Source organism: Hemitrygon akajei, chromosome 4 (genome assembly GCF_048418815.1).
Source record: "Hemitrygon akajei chromosome 4, sHemAka1.3, whole genome shotgun sequence".
NCBI classification, from domain to species: Eukaryota; Metazoa; Chordata; class Chondrichthyes; order Myliobatiformes; family Dasyatidae; genus Hemitrygon; species Hemitrygon akajei.
In genome coordinates this window covers 201,897,910-201,917,257 of record NC_133127.1, presented here as the reverse complement: position 1 = coordinate 201,917,257, position 19,348 = coordinate 201,897,910, and the positions used below count along the sequence as shown (strand labels likewise).

General features: G+C 48.7%; 1 protein-coding gene across 1 annotated transcript in view; it reads right to left on the bottom strand.

The window, feature by feature from the left end:
- Nucleotides 1-4,884: 4,884 nt before the first annotated feature.
- Nucleotides 4,885-19,348, bottom strand: part of LOC140726052 (FH2 domain-containing protein 1-like) — a 91,344-nt gene continuing 76,880 nt past the window's right edge. Inside the window, exons 11-12 of the mRNA XM_073041948.1 lie at nt 8,320-8,478; nt 4,885-7,728 (exon numbers count right to left, since the gene is read on the bottom strand). Of these exons, the coding sequence (XP_072898049.1) occupies nt 6,529-7,728; nt 8,320-8,478 (1,359 nt within the window). The 3' untranslated portion in view covers nt 4,885-6,528. The remainder of the gene's footprint in view (nt 7,729-8,319; nt 8,479-19,348) is intronic.

Genomic DNA, 19,348 nt, shown 5'->3' with positions numbered 1-19,348 from the left:
GTGGGGGACAGCCGGCGAGAAAAGAAGGCGCAGGGATGGAGATTTTGGTCAGGGCTGGAATGTTGGGAGAGGAGCGCTCCCACCCCAGAGTCAGAGGTGTCGACCTCCACAATGAATGGACAAGAGGGGTCTGGTTGGACCAGGATGGGAGCGGACGTGAAATGCCTCTTCAGCTCTGAGAACACTGAGTCAGCTTCGGGGTCCCAATGAAAAGGGGTCTTAGGAGAGGTGAGTCGAGTAAGGGGCGCTGTCACCCAGCTATAATCCCTGCTGAAGTGACGATAAAAGTTTGCAAACCCCAGAAATCGCTGGAGTTGTTTGTGCGTCGGGGGTTTTGGCCACTCTGCCACCTCCCGGATCTTTTCGGGATCCGCTGTCACTCATCTGCTCTCGATGATGTATCCTAAGATGCTGACTGAGGGGACATGAAACTCGCACTTCTCAGCTTTAACAGTTTGTTCTCCCAAAACCTCTGCAGAACCTGATGGACATGGTGGATGTGCTTCTGAAAACTGCTGGAGAAGATTAAGACGTCATCCAAATAAACAAACACAAAACAGTTAATAAAGTCTCTAAGAAGACAGTGGAGGCATTGGTGAGGCCGAATGGCATGACCGGTATTCGAAGTGACCAAGAGAGGTGTTAAATGCTGTTTTTCACTCATCTCCCTCCCTTATCCTGACCAGGTGGTAGGCACTTTGTAGGTCCAACTTGGAGAAGATGGTGGCTCTGTGAAGTGTTCGAAATCAGAGTTGATAAGGGGTAGTGGATATTTCTTCTTTACGGTTATGATATTTAGGTCTCGGTAGTCAATGCAGGGGCACAGTGAACTGTCTTTCTTCCCCACAAAGAAGAAACCTGCACCAACAGGGGAGGATGAGGGTCGGATAATGCCCGCCATGAGAGAGTCATTTAGTTAAGCCTCCATTGCTTCCCTCTCTGGCTGGGACAGGTTATACAGCCGACTGGTGGGTAGGGGAGCTCCAGGGAGAAGATCAATAACACAACTGTAGGGTCGGTGTGGAGGCAGGGAAAGGGCCCGTTGTTTACTAAACACTTGTCCCAGATCGTGATACTCAGCTGGAACCTTGGATAAGTCAGGGGTTTCAGAGTCAGATGAGGTCGCAGTGACTTTCATTGGGGAAAGGGCCGACTGTAGACAAGTGGAGTGACAGAACGGACTCCAGCTGGCTATCTTCCTGGTGGACCAGTCAATGTGGGGATTATAGCAGCTTAACCAGGGGGACCCAAGAACTATAGGAGCTTGAGGAGAGGAAATTAGGTTAAATTGTACCTGTTCCCGATGGTTCCCAGAGAGAATAAGAGACAGGGGTGGTGTGTAGTGAGTGACTTGGGCCAGAAGTCTACCGTCCAGTGCCTGGACCTCCAGAGGGGTGCTCAAATGCTCCTGAGGAATTCTGGCCCGGGAAGCTATGTTTTCAACCAACAGGTTTCCCTCAGCGCCGGAGTCCACTAGAGCAGACAGAGGCAGGGACTGTTGGTTGTAACGTAAAGCAGCTTGGATCTGCATCTGGATTCAGGGAGCAGAAGGAAATGTTGTCTGGCTCATGAGGGTCCCCCTTTCTACTGATAAGCCCTCCCTTTTGGCCGAAGGGAACAGGTAGCACGGAAGTGGCCGGACTGGCCACAATAGAGACACTCAGGGTAAAGAGTACCGTGGAGTGGCCAAAAGTGGTGGACGACCAGTTCTCTCCCTGTGGCATTCTCGAAGATGGTTGTCCAACCTGGTGGCTAGGGAGATCAATGAATCCAGGCTGTCCGTGTCATCCCTTGCCACCAACTCGTCCTTCACCATGTTGCTGAGGCCATTCCAAAATACCCCTTGGAATGCCTCATCATTCCACCCAGAGTCGGCCGCTAATGTCCAGAACTCCATGGAATATTCGGCAACACTGCGTGAGCCCTGGTGGACAGTGAGTAGACACTTGGCAGCATCTTTACCACGGACGGGGTGGTCAAAGATCTTTCTCATTTCTGTGATAAAGGTGGGGAATAAAGAGAAGATATCCGGGCTGATTATCCCAAACAGCTGTAGCCCACGTTAAGGCACTTCCCCGTAACAACCCCATGATATAAGCTATCTTTGACTTGTCCGTGGATGACTGCTGATCAAACACCAAGGAGCATTGCAGAAGGAAGGCTCGACACACTGGTTTCTTTAAATTGCCTATATTTGTTAGTTCAGTTCATAATTCAAGTCAATTAAAATGTTCCCCTCAATATAAGCTGAAAAGTTTCCTGTCTTGTCCAGGCATGCCTGGGCATGTTTAGCTAGGACGGATGCTGCATGGCAGGACGGGTTTCCGAAAAGGCTATAAAGGCATCATGCACACCCCGTTCTATGCGTTGTGTTTACATGTATTTCCGTTTGCAATCACATTGATATGCATGCTCTACCCATATAGCATATTGTGTGTACTCATTATAATAAAATAATTGTATTTTCAGGAGTATTTGCGATAGCAAAATGTTTCGCCAATGTTGCAAAAGCCACGATAATTTGTTTTATTTGTGGCAAGTATACACTTAAATCTCAAAGATGGATCATGAATTCTCTTATTAAGAAAGCGTACGAGCTCTACTTTGGGTGTAAAATTGATGACCAAAACACAGCCTGGGATCCTCATATTTTTGCATGACATGCGCCGTTGATCTTTGAGCTTGGCTCAGAGGAACTCAGAAATCAATGCCATTTGCTGTCATGATAATATGGCGAGAGCAAAAAAAATTGTGACACACTACTACTTCTGTCTGACCAGTGTGTCTAGTTCTCTGCTAAAAACAAGAAATCCACCGAATACCCCAATTTCCCTTCAGCAAAGAGACATATACTGCATGACAATAGTCTTCCAGAAACCACCGGAGACATGGAGTGAATCAGACAGGAATGGAAAAGAACACAGATAACAATACAGAGTTTGAATGCTTTATGTCAAGTGTGCTTCATCTGAATTAAATTACCTGGTCAGACGCTTGGGATGGTTAAAGGCAAAAGCTAACCAGGCACATACATTTCAATATTTGAGGCAGATGTTTCCCAGAATAACTGATGCCAAGATTAAGGAAGGCATTTTTATTGATCCACAAATCAAACAGGTCATCAATTGGAAGAATTTCTAATAGGACCAGAGATAATTGCATGGAAGGCATTTAAGGATGTTCTTTGTGACTACAGAGCACCATACTATGTGCAACTGGTTGATAATATGCTTCAAACATGCAAAATCATGACGTGCAAAATGTCACTAAAGATGAATTTTCTGCATTCCCATTCAGATTTCTTCCCTGCAAATCTCGGTGCTGTCAGTGAAAGGTTTCACTGGGACATTGTGATCATGGAGAAACAGTATCAGGGCAACTGGAATCCATCAGTACTGGCTGATTATTGTTGGACACTTATGCGAGAAGCCTTAAACTCTTGAGTACAACTGAAAACCATCAACAAAATATTTTAGCTGAGCTGAACTATTGCAAAGCATCAGCACCGCTATGCAATTCAATGTATTATATTCAAAAAAAGTTAATTTCTTGTTTCTCCAAATTCCTATATGATACAAGTAGTCTGAAATTAGATTTGTGTTCACCTTCAAGTGGTCTATCATAACCTTAAAAGGTGCTGCTTCTGAGGAAGAAACATTTACTAAAAATTTGCTGTCCAGTGTCACCCGTCAGATCCTCCTGTCACCCGTCAGATCCACCCGTCACCCGTCAGATCCACCGTCTCCCGTCAGATCCACCCGTCACCCGTCAGATCCACCCGTCTCCCGTCAGATCCACCCGTCACCCGTCAGATCCACCGTCTCCCGTCAGATCCACCCGTCTCCCGTCAGATCCACCCGTCACCCGTCAGATCCACCCGTCTCCCGTCAGATCCACCCGTCACCCGTCAGATCCACCGTCTCCCGTCAGATCCACCGTCACCCGTCAGATCCACCGTCTCCCGTCAGATCCACCCGTCACCCGTCAGATCCACCGTCACCCGTCAGATCCACCCGTCACCCGTCAGATCCACCCGTCTCCCGTCAGATCCACCCGTCACCCGTCAGATCCACCGTCACCCGTCAGATCCACCGTCACCCGTCAGATCCACCGTCTCCCGTCAGATCCACCCGTCACCCGTCAGATCCACCGTCACCCGTCAGATCCACCGTCTCCCGTCAAATCCACCCGTCACCCGTCAGATCCACCGTCACCCGTCAGATGCACCCGTCACCCGTCAGATCCACCCGTCTCCCGTCAGATCCACCCGTCACCCGTCAGATCCACCCGTCACCCGTCAGATCCTTCCTGTAGAAATGTCATCACATTCTCAGTGCGTACTACCCCTAAGACGGCTCCATTGGGGATGACTGCTCACTTTGTGAGCTGTGGATTTGCAAAAAAGGCCTGGGAAAGGGTGCAAGGTTCATCCCTTGCAGCTTCTCTGATCTGCAGGCTGTTCTCAGGGACAGATACTGAGACAATCAGGTGTTGCTGGGAGATCAGCGACTTACTGAAGGATTGACTTAGTCCTGGCCAAAACATCCTGGTCTTTCAGTACCAAATGTCTGTCAGAGTATGCTGCCCACTAGCACATTCAGGGCTACAGGCGTACATGATGAGGGCATTCTGAAGCTCAGTGAGGTAAAGGAAGGCTTTGATCCTACACTAAGGAGCTAAGCCTGCATAATAACCTCTCATACAGGGTGTGAAAGGGCGTGGAACATCATACACAGAACGTATTAACACTACAAATGCACTGTAAACCCTTTAAACCACTGCTTATAACGCTGTTTACATTGCAAATACATGCTGGTATTTATGCACATTTTACTCCATATTCGTACTTCAACATCTAACTTTATTTTTATACAATTTGTTCTTTACAATTGTTGAATGTAGTTTTGTGTTGCATGTCATACCCTGACCAACACACCACAGCAAATTCCTAATACATGTCAATGTACTGTATATGGTGAATAAAGTTGATCTTTGATCGAGAGCTGACCGATTGACCAATTTGTGCCCAAAGTCCTCATGGACTTGGCTGAGTGGAGTTTCCAACCAATGCAACAGTGAATAGCGATGTTGTTGAATGTCACGAGGAGCTCTTTCTGGTTTTGGTATTTTTTTGGGTACTTTAGTGACCTGATTCTCCATTGGCTCATGAACCTTTGTTGCCAGATTGGACTGCAATGTGTGCTGAACAGCTCTGACTCAAACTGAATACTGTGCAATCATCCAGCCATTTTTGACGGAGGTTGTCGGAAGCAGATAAAGATGCTGGGGTTTGGAACAATGCCCTCAGAAAGTCATGGGACATGGCTGGGGTGATCAACCTTTAAAAATCACTTCCTTGCTGTCTTTAAGATACGATCCAACCAGATTGGCAGCACACGATTCAATGCAGCCTTGATACAAAGAGCAGACACTGTTGTCTCAGTCCGTTGGGCAACTTTGGACCAAGGCACCAAGGCTCGAACAGCTTCTGGAGCTGCGTGGTTATGGTGAAACTGAAACCCCACACTGGCCACTCCGCTGATGACAACCTCCATCTCTCTGCTGGTGACTGAGAGTAGACCAACTGGTTGGGTGGGAATTAATCAGATTGAATTTGTATTCCCTTTTGACACTAACATTGACTGTTTATTCATTTCCATTAATGCTGCCTGACCTGCTGAGTTCCTCCAGCATTTAGTGTGTGTTGTTTTGTCAACAAGTGCCCACTCTTGGGAAGATGGAGAGTCCCTGCACTGATCCCACACTTTGGGAGCAGAGAGACCCACCCCTAGAGAGACTCTGTCAGGGGGAGATAGATTGCCTAAGTTGCTTGCACAGTCTGTACATTCTGTAGACTCCTGCTGAGGTCTGCAGTCTGGCCACGTGTCATAGGCAGAGTCTCTTGTTTCGATGTTTGCAGCAATAATTTATGGTAAAAAAATTCAATAATCACAGAATTTTAAAAACATTTAACAGCTTACTGTTTTAAAAGTAATGAACACAGTAAGATGTTCATCCAGGACATGTTCTCTTCTTGCTGCTGCCACCAGGAAGGAGGAACAGGAGCCTCAGGACCCCACCACCAGGTTCAGGAACAGTTATTACCCCTCAACCATCAGGTTCTTGAAGCAGAGGGGATAATGTCTCATCGTCACTTGCCCATCACTGAAATGTTCCAACAACCAATGGACTCACTTTCAAAAACTCTTCATTTCATGTTCCCGATATTTCCTGCTTAGTTATTTATCGTTATTATTATTGGCTTAGGTTTGTATCTGTACAGCTTGTTGTCCTTTGCATGTTGTTTGTTTGTGCTGCATTTCATTAATTCTGTTGCATTTCTTGTATTTACTGTGAATGCCCACAAGGATGAATCTCAAGATTGCCTATGATGATATACAGTATATGTACTTTGATAATAAAGTTACTTTGAACTTTGAGGTGATTCGAGGGCATGTGTAACTGGTAGTGATGCCCAGTTCCTCCACTGGTGCGGGTAGCTCTCCTGTGGGATCCGAAGGTCCCTGGTTAGTGCTTGGGGCCCTTGTGGCCACTGAAACCCTTAAATAGACTACTGATGAATCCTGCCCCCCTGATGGGGGCCACAGCCGGCTCCTTTGCCTCCGACTCTGCCGCTGCTCCTCCTGCCCCATCCACTGTTTTGGGGGGCTTCTTGCCAAAGAGGTTGGAAATTGACCAGAAGCCAGATCCCGTGGCCTTTGTCTCTGCTGCTTGCTCGGGCCTGTCGGCTGCAGGAGGCTTCACACCTCTGAGGGAGCGGGATGCAGAGGAACGTCTCCTGCGGGTGGGGGAGGAAGTGGAGGGCTGCCGCTGGAAGAGGGTGGAGGGTCGCCTGCGAGAGGGTGTGGAGGAGGAGGAGTGTCTCCTCAGAATGGAAGAGATGGAGGTGGACGAGGGTCGCCTGAGGGCAGCGGGCAGAGTGGGTCGGTCCACAGAGAAGCCACGGGAGAGGTGCACTCTGGTCCGGGAGGGCTCGAGGATATCGACAGAGAGGCTCCGGCCCGTGGAGGGGCGAGATGGCCGGGCCAGGGGCGGAGAGCTGCTCCGTGAGGTCACACTAGCTGCAGCGGCTGGAAGTGTGGGAGGCAATGGGGCAACAGCCTGGGTTTGGGCTCCAGCCAGGGGCAAATGGACGTGGGGATGACCCGAGGAGGGGACAGGGGTTGAGTCCGGGTTTGGAGCTGCAGTACTGGGTGGCGAGCAAGTCACCGCGCTCGACCTCTGTGGTCTGGGTCCCGACCCCAACCTACGGGTTGTCCGTGGACCCAGGAGACGCTCTGACACTTGGCGGAGTCGCAACACCTCCTCTGGGGATGGGGTTGGGGACGTGGATGGGGATGGAGGGACTACTGATGGGTTTGGGGCCGGCGAGGGAGAGATGACTGGGGCCTGGATTAGGGCTGGAGCCGGGGCCTGGGTTGAGGCCTGGGTTTTGGCCAGGGCTGGGGCCTGAGCTCGAAGAGCTAGCGACGGGGGCAAAGCAGTGTTTGGGGCCTGGGCTGGGCCACTCATTAGACGCAGTGACTGGCTGCGGGGTACCCGCTGGCAGAAGGAGCGACGGTTGCCGAGCAGCAGCGACTCAAGGTCAGCGTCAGGGTTAGTTAGCCCCCGCTCCCGGTGGGAGCAGCTGGCGATGGAGAGGCGCTTAGCGGCTTCCTCCTCACGCTGGTGACGCCGCATCTCCTTTGACTGTCGTTGTCGGTTCTCCTGGGTGGGGGGGAGGAAGAGATGAGGGGATGAGGGTCGTGGGAGAAGGGTGAATGGTAGGCAGGGGTTTTGGAAGGCAGTGAGGGAATGGGGGGTTAAAGGGAGGGAGTAGGGGGTTTGGGGAGGGAGTGAGGGAATGCGGTTTAACAGGAGGGGGTAGGGGGTTTAGGGAGGGAGTAGGGATTTTGGGAACGGTGAGGGAATGGGGGTTAACAGGAGGGGGTAGGGAGTTTAGGGAGGGGGTAGTAGTGGTTTTGGGGAGGGAGTGAGGGAATGGGGTTAACAGGAGAGAGTAGGGGGCAGTAGGGAATTTGGGTGGAAGGTAAGCAGAGTCAGGATGTGGGGGGTGAGGGGGAGAGGCAGCTATGAGTGGTCAGTGATGTTAAGATCCCAGCAGGTATCAGGTTACCTGTCTACTTCCAAATCTGACCCCATCCCTCTCCCTCCCCATCACCCACACACTCCCTCTCAAAATCAGCCCCCTCCTTCCACACCCACTCTCTCCCCTCCCCCACACCTTCTCACTTTCCTCCATCCTCCCCTCTCCCCAGCCCTCCTCTCCCTACTCCTCCCCTCCTTAGCAGCACTCACCTCCCTGGCCGCGAGGAACTTCTCGCTGAAGATCTGGAAGATGCCGCAACTCTCCTCAAGATGGAGCTGATCCTCGCACAGGAACTCGGCCAGGTGCTTGCTCACCGTCTCCAGGCAGCCCAGAGCTTCCTGCAGCTGCTCCAGTTGCCCCTCTGCCTCCTGTGCAGGGGACAGACTGCTCAGTGTCTGGACCCTCATTGACATTCCAACCTTCACATTGCCAACTCCTGAGCTGTTCCTCAGCTACACTGAGCCCAACACGAGAAATATAATCACCTCCCCAAGAGGACAGAGAATACCCCCCCTCCCTCGCAGAAATATAATCACTTCCCCAAGAGGACAGAGAATACCTCCCCTCCCTCACAGAAATATAATCACCTCCCCAAGAGGACAGAGAATACCTCCTCCCTCGCAGAAATATAATCACCTCCCCAAGAGGACAGAGAATACCTCCCCTCCCTCACAGAAATATAATCACCTCCCCAAGAGGACAGAGAATACCTCCCCCCTCACAGAAATATAATCACCTCCCCAAGAGGACAGAGAATACCTCCCCCCTCACAGAAATATAATCACCTCCCCAAGAGGACAGAGAATACCTCCTCCCTCGCAGAAATATAATCACCTCCCCAAGAGGACAGAGAATACCTCCCCTCCCTCACAGAAATATAATCACTTCCCCAACAGGACAGTGAATCCATCCCACCCTCACAGCAATATACTATAATCTCCTCCCCAAGAGGACAGAGAATACCTCCCCTCCCTTGCAGAAATATAATCACTTCCCAAACAGGACAGAGAATACCTCCCCCCTCACAGAAATATAATCACCTCCCCAAGAGGACAGAGAATACCTCCCCTCCCTCGCAGAAATATAATCACTTCCCCAAGAGGACAGAGAATCCCTCCCCTCCCTCACAGAAATATAATCACTTCCCCAACAGGACAGTGAAACCCTCCCCCTCACAGAAATATAATCACTTCCCCAACAGGACAGTGAAACCCTCCCCTCCCTCGCAGAAATATAATCACCTCCCCAAGAGGACAGAGAATACCTCCCCCTTCACAGAAATATAATCACCTCCCCAAGAGGACAGTGAATCCCTCCCCCCTCACAGAAATATAATCAGTTCCACAACAGGACAGAGAATACCTCCCCTCCCTCGCAGAAATATAATCACCTCCCCAAGAGGACAGTGAATCCCTCCCCTCACTCACAGAAATATAATCACCTCCCCAAGAGGACAGTGAAACCCTCCCCTCCCTCACAGAAATATAATCACCTCCCCAAGAGGACAGAGAATACCTCCCCTCCCTCGCAGAAATATAATCACCTCCCCAAGAGGACAGAGAATACCTCCCCTCCCTCGCAGAAATATAATCACCTCCCCAAGAGGACAGAGAATACCTCCCCTCCCTCGCAGAAATATAATCACCTCCCCAAGAGGACAGAGAATACCTCCTCCCTCGCAGAAATATAATCACTTCCCAAACAGGACAGTGAAACCCTCCCCCCCCCCTCAGAAATATAATCACTTCCCCAACAGGACAGTGAAACCCTCACCCTCACAGAAATATAATCACTTCCCCAACAGGACAGTGAAACCCTCCCCTCCCTCGCAGAAATATAATCACCTCCCCAAGAGGACAGAGAATACCTCCCCCTTCACAGAAATATAATCACCTCCCCAAGAGGACAGTGAATCCCTCCCCCCTCACAGAAATATAATCAGTTCCACAACAGGACAGAGAATACCTCCCCTCCCTCGCAGAAATATAATCACCTCCCCAAGAGGACAGTGAATCCCTCCCCTCACTCACAGAAATATAATCACCTCCCCAAGAGGACAGTGAAACCCTCCCCTCCCTCACAGAAATATAATCACCTCCCCAAGAGGACAGAGAATACCTCCCCTCCCTCGCAGAAATATAATCACCTCCCCAAGAGGACAGAGAATACCTCCCCTCCCTCGCAGAAATATAATCACCTCCCCAAGAGGACAGAGAATACCTCCCCTCCCTCGCAGAAATATAATCACCTCCCCAAGAGGACAGAGAATACCTCCTCCCTCGCAGAAATATAATCACCTCCCCAAGAGGACAGAGAATACCTCCCCCCCCTTCACAGAAATATAATCACCTCCCCAAGAGGACAGTGAATCCCTCCCCCCTCACAGAAATATAATCAGTTCCACAACAGGACAGAGAATACCTCCCCTCCCTCGCAGAAATATAATCACCTCCCCAAGAGGACAGTGAATCCCTCCCCTCACTCACAGAAATATAATCACCTCCCCAAGAGGACAGTGAAACCCTCCCCTCCCTCACAGAAATATAATCACCTCCCCAAGAGGACAGAGAATACCTCCCCTCCCTCGCAGAAATATAATCACCTCCCCAAGAGGACAGAGAATACCTCCCCTCCCTCGCAGAAATATAATCACCTCCCCAAGAGGACAGAGAATACCTCCCCTCCCTCGCAGAAATATAATCACCTCCCCAAGAGGACAGAGAATACCTCCTCCCTCGCAGAAATATAATCACTTCCCAAACAGGACAGTGAAACCCTCCCCCCCCCCTCAGAAATATAATCACTTCCCAAACAGGACAGTGAAACCCTCCCCCTCACAGAAATATAATCACTTCCTCAACAGGACAGTGAAACCCTCCCCTCCCTCGCAGAAATATAATCACCTCCCCAAGAGGACAGAGAATACCTCCCCCTTCACAGAAATATAATCACCTCCCCAAGAGGACAGTGAATCCCTCCCCCCTCGCAGAAATATAATCACCTCCCCAAGAGGACAGTGAAACTATCCCCCCTCACAGAAATATAATCACTTCCCAAACAGGACAGTGAAACCCTCCCCCCTCACAGAAATATACAATAATCACTTCCCGAACAGGACAGTGAAACCCTCCCCCCTCACAGAAATATAATCACTTCCCAAACAGGACAGTGAAACCCTCCCCCCTCACAGAAATATACAATAATCACTTCCCGAACAGGACAGTGAAACCCTCCCCCCTCACAGAAATATAATCACTTCCCCAACAGGACAGTGAAACCCTCCCCCCTCACAGAAATATAATCACTTCCCAAACAGGACAGTGAAACCCTCCCCCCTCATAGAAATTTAACCACCTCCCCAAGAGGACAGTGAATCCCTCCTCCTCACAGAAATATACAATAATCACTTCCCGAACTGGACAGTGAATACCTCCTCCCTCGCAGAAATATAATCACTTCCCAAACAGGACAGTGAAACCCTCCCCCCCCCCTCAGAAATATAATCACTTCCCCAACAGGACAGTGAAACTATCCCCCCTCACAGCAATATAACCACCTCCCCAAGAGGACAGTGAAACCCTCCCCCCTCACAGAAATATACAATAATCACTTCCCGAACAGGACAGTGAAACCCTCCCCCCTCACAGAAATATAATCACTTCCCCAACAGGACAGTGAAACTATCCCCCCTCACAGAAATATAATCACTTCCCAAACAGGACAGTGAAACCCTCCCCCCTCACAGAAATATACAATAATCACTTCCCGAACAGGACAGTGAAACCCTCCCCCCTCACAGAAATATAATCACTTCCCAAACAGGACAGTGAAACCCTCCCCCCTCACAGAAATATACAATAATCACTTCCCGAACAGGACAGTGAAACCCTCCCCCCTCACAGAAATATAATCACTTCCCAAACAGGACAGTGAAACCCTCCCCCCTCACAGAAATATACAATAATCACTTCCCGAACAGGACAGTGAAACCCTCCCCCCTCACAGAAATATAATCACTTCCCAAACAGGACAGTGAAACCCTCCCCCCTCACAGAAATATACAATAATCACTTCCCGAACAGGACAGTGAAACCCTCCCCCCTCACAGAAATATAATCACTTCCCCAACAGGACAGTGAAACCCTCCCCCCTCACAGAAATATAATCACTTCCCAAACAGGACAGTGAAACCCTCCCCCCTCATAGAAATTTAACCACCTCCCCAAGAGGACAGTGAATCCCTCCTCCTCACAGAAATATACAATAATCACTTCCCGAACAGGACAGTGAAGCCCTCCCCTCCCTCGCAGAAATATAATCACTTCCCGAACAGGACAGTGAAACTCTCCCCTCCCTCGCAGAAATATAATCACTTCCCCAAGAGGACAGAGAATCCCTCCCCTCCCTCACAGAAATATAATCACTTCCCCAACAGGACAGTGAAACCCTCCCCCTCACAGAAATATAATCACTTCCCCAACAGGACAGTGAAACCCTCCCCTCCCTCGCAGAAATATAATCACCTCCCCAACAGGACAGTGAAACCCTCCCCCCTCACAGAAATATAATCACTTCCCCAAAAGGACAGTGAAACCCTCCCCCCTCACAGAAATATAACCACCACCACAAGAGGACAGTGAAACCCTCCCCTCCCTCACAGAAATATAATCACCTCCCCAAGAGGACAGAGAATACCTCCCCTCCCTCGCAGAAATATAATCACCTCCCCAAGAGGACAGAGAATACCTCCCCTCCCTCGCAGAAATATAATCACCTCCCCAAGAGGACAGAGAATACCTCCCCTCCCTCGCAGAAATATAATCACCTCCCCAAGAGGACAGAGAATACCTCCTCCCTCGCAGAAATATAATCACCTCCCCAAGAGGACAGAGAATACCTCCCCCCCCTTCACAGAAATATAATCACCTCCCCAAGAGGACAGTGAATCCCTCCCCCCTCACAGAAATATAATCAGTTCCACAACAGGACAGAGAATACCTCCCCTCCCTCGCAGAAATATAATCACCTCCCCAAGAGGACAGTGAATCCCTCCCCTCACTCACAGAAATATAATCACCTCCCCAAGAGGACAGAGAATACCTCCCCTCCCTCGCAGAAATATAATCACCTCCCCAAGAGGACAGAGAATACCTCCCCTCCCTCGCAGAAATATAATCACCTCCCCAAGAGGACAGAGAATACCTCCTCCCTCGCAGAAATATAATCACTTCCCAAACAGGACAGTGAAACCCTCCCCCCCCCTCAGAAATATAATCACTTCCCCAACAGGACAGTGAAACTATCCCCCCTCACAGCAATATAACCACCTCCCCAAGAGGACAGTGAAACCCTCCCCCCTCACAGAAATATACAATAATCACTTCCCGAACAGGACAGTGAAACCCTCCCCCCTCACAGAAATATAATCACTTCCCCAACAGGACAGTGAAACTATCCCCCCTCACAGAAATATAATCACTTCCCAAACAGGACAGTGAAACCCTCCCCCCTCACAGAAATATACAATAATCACTTCCCGAACAGGACAGTGAAACCCTCCCCCCTCACAGAAATATAATCACTTCCCAAACAGGACAGTGAAACCCTCCCCCCTCACAGAAATATACAATAATCACTTCCCGAACAGGACAGTGAAACCCTCCCCCCTCACAGAAATATAATCACTTCCCAAACAGGACAGTGAAACCCTCCCCCCTCATAGAAATTTAACCACCTCCCCAAGAGGACAGTGAATCCCTCCTCCTCACAGAAATATACAATAATCACTTCCCGAACAGGACAGTGAAGCCCTCCCCTCCCTCGCAGAAATATAATCACTTCCCGAACAGGACAGTGAAACTCTCCCCTCCCTCGCAGAAATATAATCACTTCCCCAAGAGGACAGAGAATCCCTCCCCTCCCTCACAGAAATATAATCACTTCCCCAACAGGACAGTGAAACCCTCCCCCTCACAGAAATATAATCACTTCCCCAACAGGACAGTGAAACCCTCCCCTCCCTCGCAGAAATATAATCACCTCCCCAACAGGACAGTGAAACCCTCCCCCCTCACAGAAATATAATCACTTCCCCAAAAGGACAGTGAAACCCTCCCCCCTCACAGAAATATACTATAATCACCTCCACAAGAGGACAGTGAAACCCTCCCCTCCCTTGCAGAAATATAATCACTTCCCAAACAGGAAAGTGAAACCCTCCCCCCCTTCACAGAAATATAATCACCTCCCCAAGAGGACAGTGAATCCCTCCTCCTCACAGAAATATATAATAATCACTTCCCGAACAGGACAGTGAAGCCCTCCCCTCCCTCGCAGAAATATAATCACTTCCCGAACAGGACAGTGAAACTCTCCCCTCACTCGCAGAAATATAATCACTTCCCCAAGAGGACAGAGAATCCCTCCCCTCCCTCACAGAAATATAATCACTTCCCCAACAGGACAGTGAAACCCTCCCCCTCACAGAAATATAATCACTTCCCCAACAGGACAGTGAAACCCTCCCCTCCCTCGCAGAAATATAATCACCTCCCCAACAGGACAGTGAAACCCTCCCCTCCCTCGCAGAAATATAATCACCTCCCCAAGAGGACAGAGAATACCTCCCCTCCCTCGCAGAAATATAATCACCTCCCCAAGAGGACAGAGAATACCTCCCCCTTCACAGAAATATAATCACCTCCCCAAGAGGACAGTGAATCCCTCCCCCCTCACAGAAATATAATCAGTTCCACAACAGGACAGAGAATACCTCCCCTCCCTCGCAGAAATATAATCACCTCCCCAAGAGGACAGTGAATCCCTCCCCTCCCTCGCAGAAATATAATCACCTCCCCAAGAGGACAGAGAATACCTCCCCTCCCTCGCAGAAATATAATCACCTCCCCAAGAGGACAGAGAATACCTCCCCCTTCACAGAAATATAATCACCTCCCCAAGAGGACAGTGAATCCCTCCCCCCTCACAGAAATATAATCAGTTCCACAACAGGACAGAGAATACCTCCCCTCCCTCGCAGAAATATAATCACCTCCCCAAGAAGACAGTGAATCCCTCCCCTCACTCACAGAAATATAATCACCTCCCCAAGAGGACAGTGAAACCCTCCCCTCCCTCACAGAAATATAATCACCTCCCCAAGAGGACAGAGAATACCTCCCCTCCCTCGCAGAAATATAATCACCTCCCCAAGAGGACAGAGAATACCTCCCCTCCCTCGCAGAAATATAATCACCTCCCCAAGAGGACAGAGAATACCTCCTCCCTCGCAGAAATATAATCACTTCCCAAACAGGACTGTGAAACCCTCCCCCCCCCTCAGAAATATAATCACTTCCCCAACAGGACAGTGAAACTATCCCCCCTTACAGCAATATAACCACCTCCCCAAGAGGACAGTGAAACCCTCCCCCCTCACAGAAATATACTATAATCACCTCCACAAGAGGACAGTGAAACCCTCCCCTCCCTTGCAGAAATATAATCACTTCCCAAACAGGAAAGTGAAACCCTCCCCCCCTTCACAGAAATATAATCACCTCCCCAAGAGGACAGTGAATCCCTCCCCCCTCACAGAAATATAATCAGTTCCACAACAGGACAGAGAATACCTCCCCTCCCTCGCAGAAATATAACCACCTCCCAAACAGGACAGTGAATCCCACCCTCCCTCACAGAAATATCATGAGACCACATGGCACACAAAGAGGCACTTCTGCCCATTGAGTCAATACTGACTCAACCCACCTCTACCATTACCTCTGGCAGTTCATTCCATACACCCACTGCCCTCTGTGTGGTAAACATAGAAATATTGAAAACCTACAGCACAATACAGGCCCTTCGGCCCACAAAGTTGTACCAAACATGTCCCTACCTTAGAAATTACTAGGCTTACCTAGAGCCCTCTATTTTTCTAAGATCCATGTACCTATCTAAAAGTCTCTTAAAAGACCCTATCATATCTGCCTCCACCACCGTCACCTGCAGCCCATTCTACGTACTCACCACTCTCTGAGTAAAAAACTTACCCCTAACATCTCCTCTGTACCTACTCCCCAGCACCTTAAACCCATGTCCTCTTGTGGCAACCATTTCAGCTCTGGGAAAAAGCCTCTGACTATCCACATGATCAATGCCTCTCATCATCTTATACACCTCTATCAGGTCATCTTCCTTTGTTCCAAGGAGAAAAGGCCAAGTTCACTCAACCTATTCTCATAAGGCATGCTCCCCAATCTAGGCAACATCCTTGTAAATCTCCTCTGCACCCTTTCTATGGCTTCCACATCCTTCCTGTAAGTGAGGTGACCAGAACTGAACACAGTACTCCAAGTGGGGTCTGATCAGGGTCCTATATAGCTGCAACATTACCTCTCGGCTCCTAGATTCAATTCCCCGATTGATGAAGGCCAATACACCATACGCCTTCTTAACCACAGAGTCAACCTGCACAGCTGTTTTGAGCGTCCTGTGGACTCGGACCCCAAGATCCCTCTGATCCTCCACACTGCCAAGAGTCTTACCATTAATACTATATTCTGCCATCATATTTGACCTACCAAAATGAACCACTTCACACTTACCTGGGTTGAACTCCATCTGCCACTTCTCAGCTCAGTTTTGCATTTATCAATGTCCTGTTGTAACCTCTGATGTACTTACTTAATAAATTACCTAGGGTTACCCATAGCCCTCTATTTTTCTAAGCTCTTAAAAGACCCCAACGTATCGGCCTCCACCTCAGGTCTCCTCTCACCTTAAACATGTGGCCTCTAGTTCTAGACTCACCAACACTGGGGAAAAGACTGTGACCATTCTCTTTAGCTACACTTCTCATGGTTTGATAAACTTTGATAAGGTCATCCCTCAGCCTCCTACAGTCCAGAGAAAAGAGTCCCAGATTATCCAGTCTCTCCTTATAACTCAACTCCTCCAGTCTTGAAAACATCCTGGTGAAAGCTTGTAGCTTGTGGAATTTAGTCCTGGGAACTTTACAAGTTGGAAAATGTTAGGGGACACATGATGAGTGGGAGGCCCCAGAGAGACTGTGTGAGGTGTAGCAATCAGCAAGCCTGATGAGAGGAATTTCTACAGATGTACATTCTAACGGTTGCATCACAGTCTGGTACCATAAGCTACAGGAACAGAATTAGGCCGCTCAGCCCATCGATTCTCTCCACCATTTTTCATCATGGTTGATCCATTTCTTGCTCAGCCCCAATCTCCTACCTTCTCATTGTATCCCTTCAGTCTCCAACTAATCAATAATCTATCAATCTCCATTTTAAATACCCCAAGACTTTACCTCCACGTTCGCTTGTGTAGACAAATTCCACAGATTCACCACTGTCAGGCTATTGAAATTATTTCATCTCTATTTTAAATGGACCTCCCTCTATTCTGAGGCTGTGTCCTCTGGTCTTAGACTGTCCCACCAAAGGAAACATCCTCTCCACATCCACTCTATCAAGGCCTTTCACCATTTGGTAAGTTTCAATGAAATCCTCCCCTTATTCTTCTGAATTCCAGTGAGTACAGGCCCAGTCATCAAACACTCCTGATATGATCAGCCTTTCAATCCCAGAATCATTTTCATGAATGTTCTCTGGATCCTCTCCAATGTCTGCACATCCCTTTCTGAGTTAAGGGGTCCAAAATTGCTCACAATACACCAAATGAGGCCTCACCAGTCCTTTATAAAGTCTTAACATTACATCCTTGCTTTTATATTCTAGTCTTCTTGAAATGAATGCTCACATTGCATTTGACTTCCTCACCACTGGCTCAACCTGCAAATTAACCTTTAGGGAATCCTGTTCAAGGATTCCCAAGTCCCTTTGCACCTCAGTTTTTTTTGTATTTTTGCTCCATTAGCAAAATAGTAAACCCTTTCATTTCTTCTAGCAAATGAACCCATGAACACTAACTCACTATTTTCTTTTTATTTGCATTCTCTTTGCACTATTTATTTCATTTAATTTTATATATACATAGTACTTATTGCCAAGTGCTTGTTCTTCATTATTGTTCTGTACTGCTGCCAGAAATGAACAAATTTCTTGACATATGCCAGGGATGCTAAACTGGATTCTGATTCAAGGACTGGTGGACAGTGTGAGGTGAAGCAGTGTGTAAGTCTGATGAATACAGGGGACACAGACTCCGGACTGGGAGAATTGATCCATGTGTCCAGGGATCCCTAAAGGTAACAGTGCAGTACAGACAGATGGTGAAATCAGGAGTGACACACAGAAAATGCTGGAGGAACTCAGCAAGTCAAGCAGCTTCTGTGGGGAGAAGGGAATCATTTCAGGCCAAGACACTGCATAAGGACTGAGAGTGAACAGAAGAGAGGAGCTGCATATTGAGAGATGAGATAGGGACCAATCAGTGATTGGCGGATGGTGGAGGGGTCAGGATGGGCCAGAGGGTGATTGGTGGATGGTAGAGGGATGAGATAGGGACCAATGGGTGATTGGTGGATAATGGAGGGATGAGATAGGGGCCAATCAGTGATTGGCGGATGGTGGAGGGGTCAGGATGGGCCAGAGGGTGATTGGTGGATGGTGGAGGGATGAGATAGGGACCAATCAGTGATTGGTGGATGGTGGAGGGGTCAGGAAGGGCCAGAGGGTGATTGGTGGACGTTGGGTAATAGGTAGATGGTGGAGGGGTGAGATATGCGAGTTCCTTTAGCCAGAATGTGGTAAATCAGTGAAATTCACTGTCAACAGACAATGGGCTAGTCAGGGCATCAAAGGTTACAGGGATAAGGCAGAAGATTGGAGTTGAGAGAGATGATAAATCATTAATGATGGAATAGCAGAGCAGAATTGAAGGTCAAGTGGCTTAGACAGGATGTGCTGAAACTGGAGAAGGTTCAAAGGAGGTTCATTCCAGGATTGAATGGCTCTGGGCCTGTATTTACTAGAATTCAGAAGAATGAGGGGTGACCTGATTGAAACTTATTAAATGTTGAAAGGCCTTCATAGAGTGGATGTGGAGAGGATGTTTCCTACGGTGAGAGAATCTGAGACCGGAGGACACAGCCTCAGAATAGAAGGGCATCCTTTTAGAGTGGAGATGTTGAGGAATGTCTTTTGCCAAAGAGTGGTGAATCTGTGGAATCCTTTACCACAGGCAGCTAAGAAGGCCAAGTCTTTATGTATATTTAAGGCGGAGGTTGATAGATTCTTGATCAAACATAGAACATAG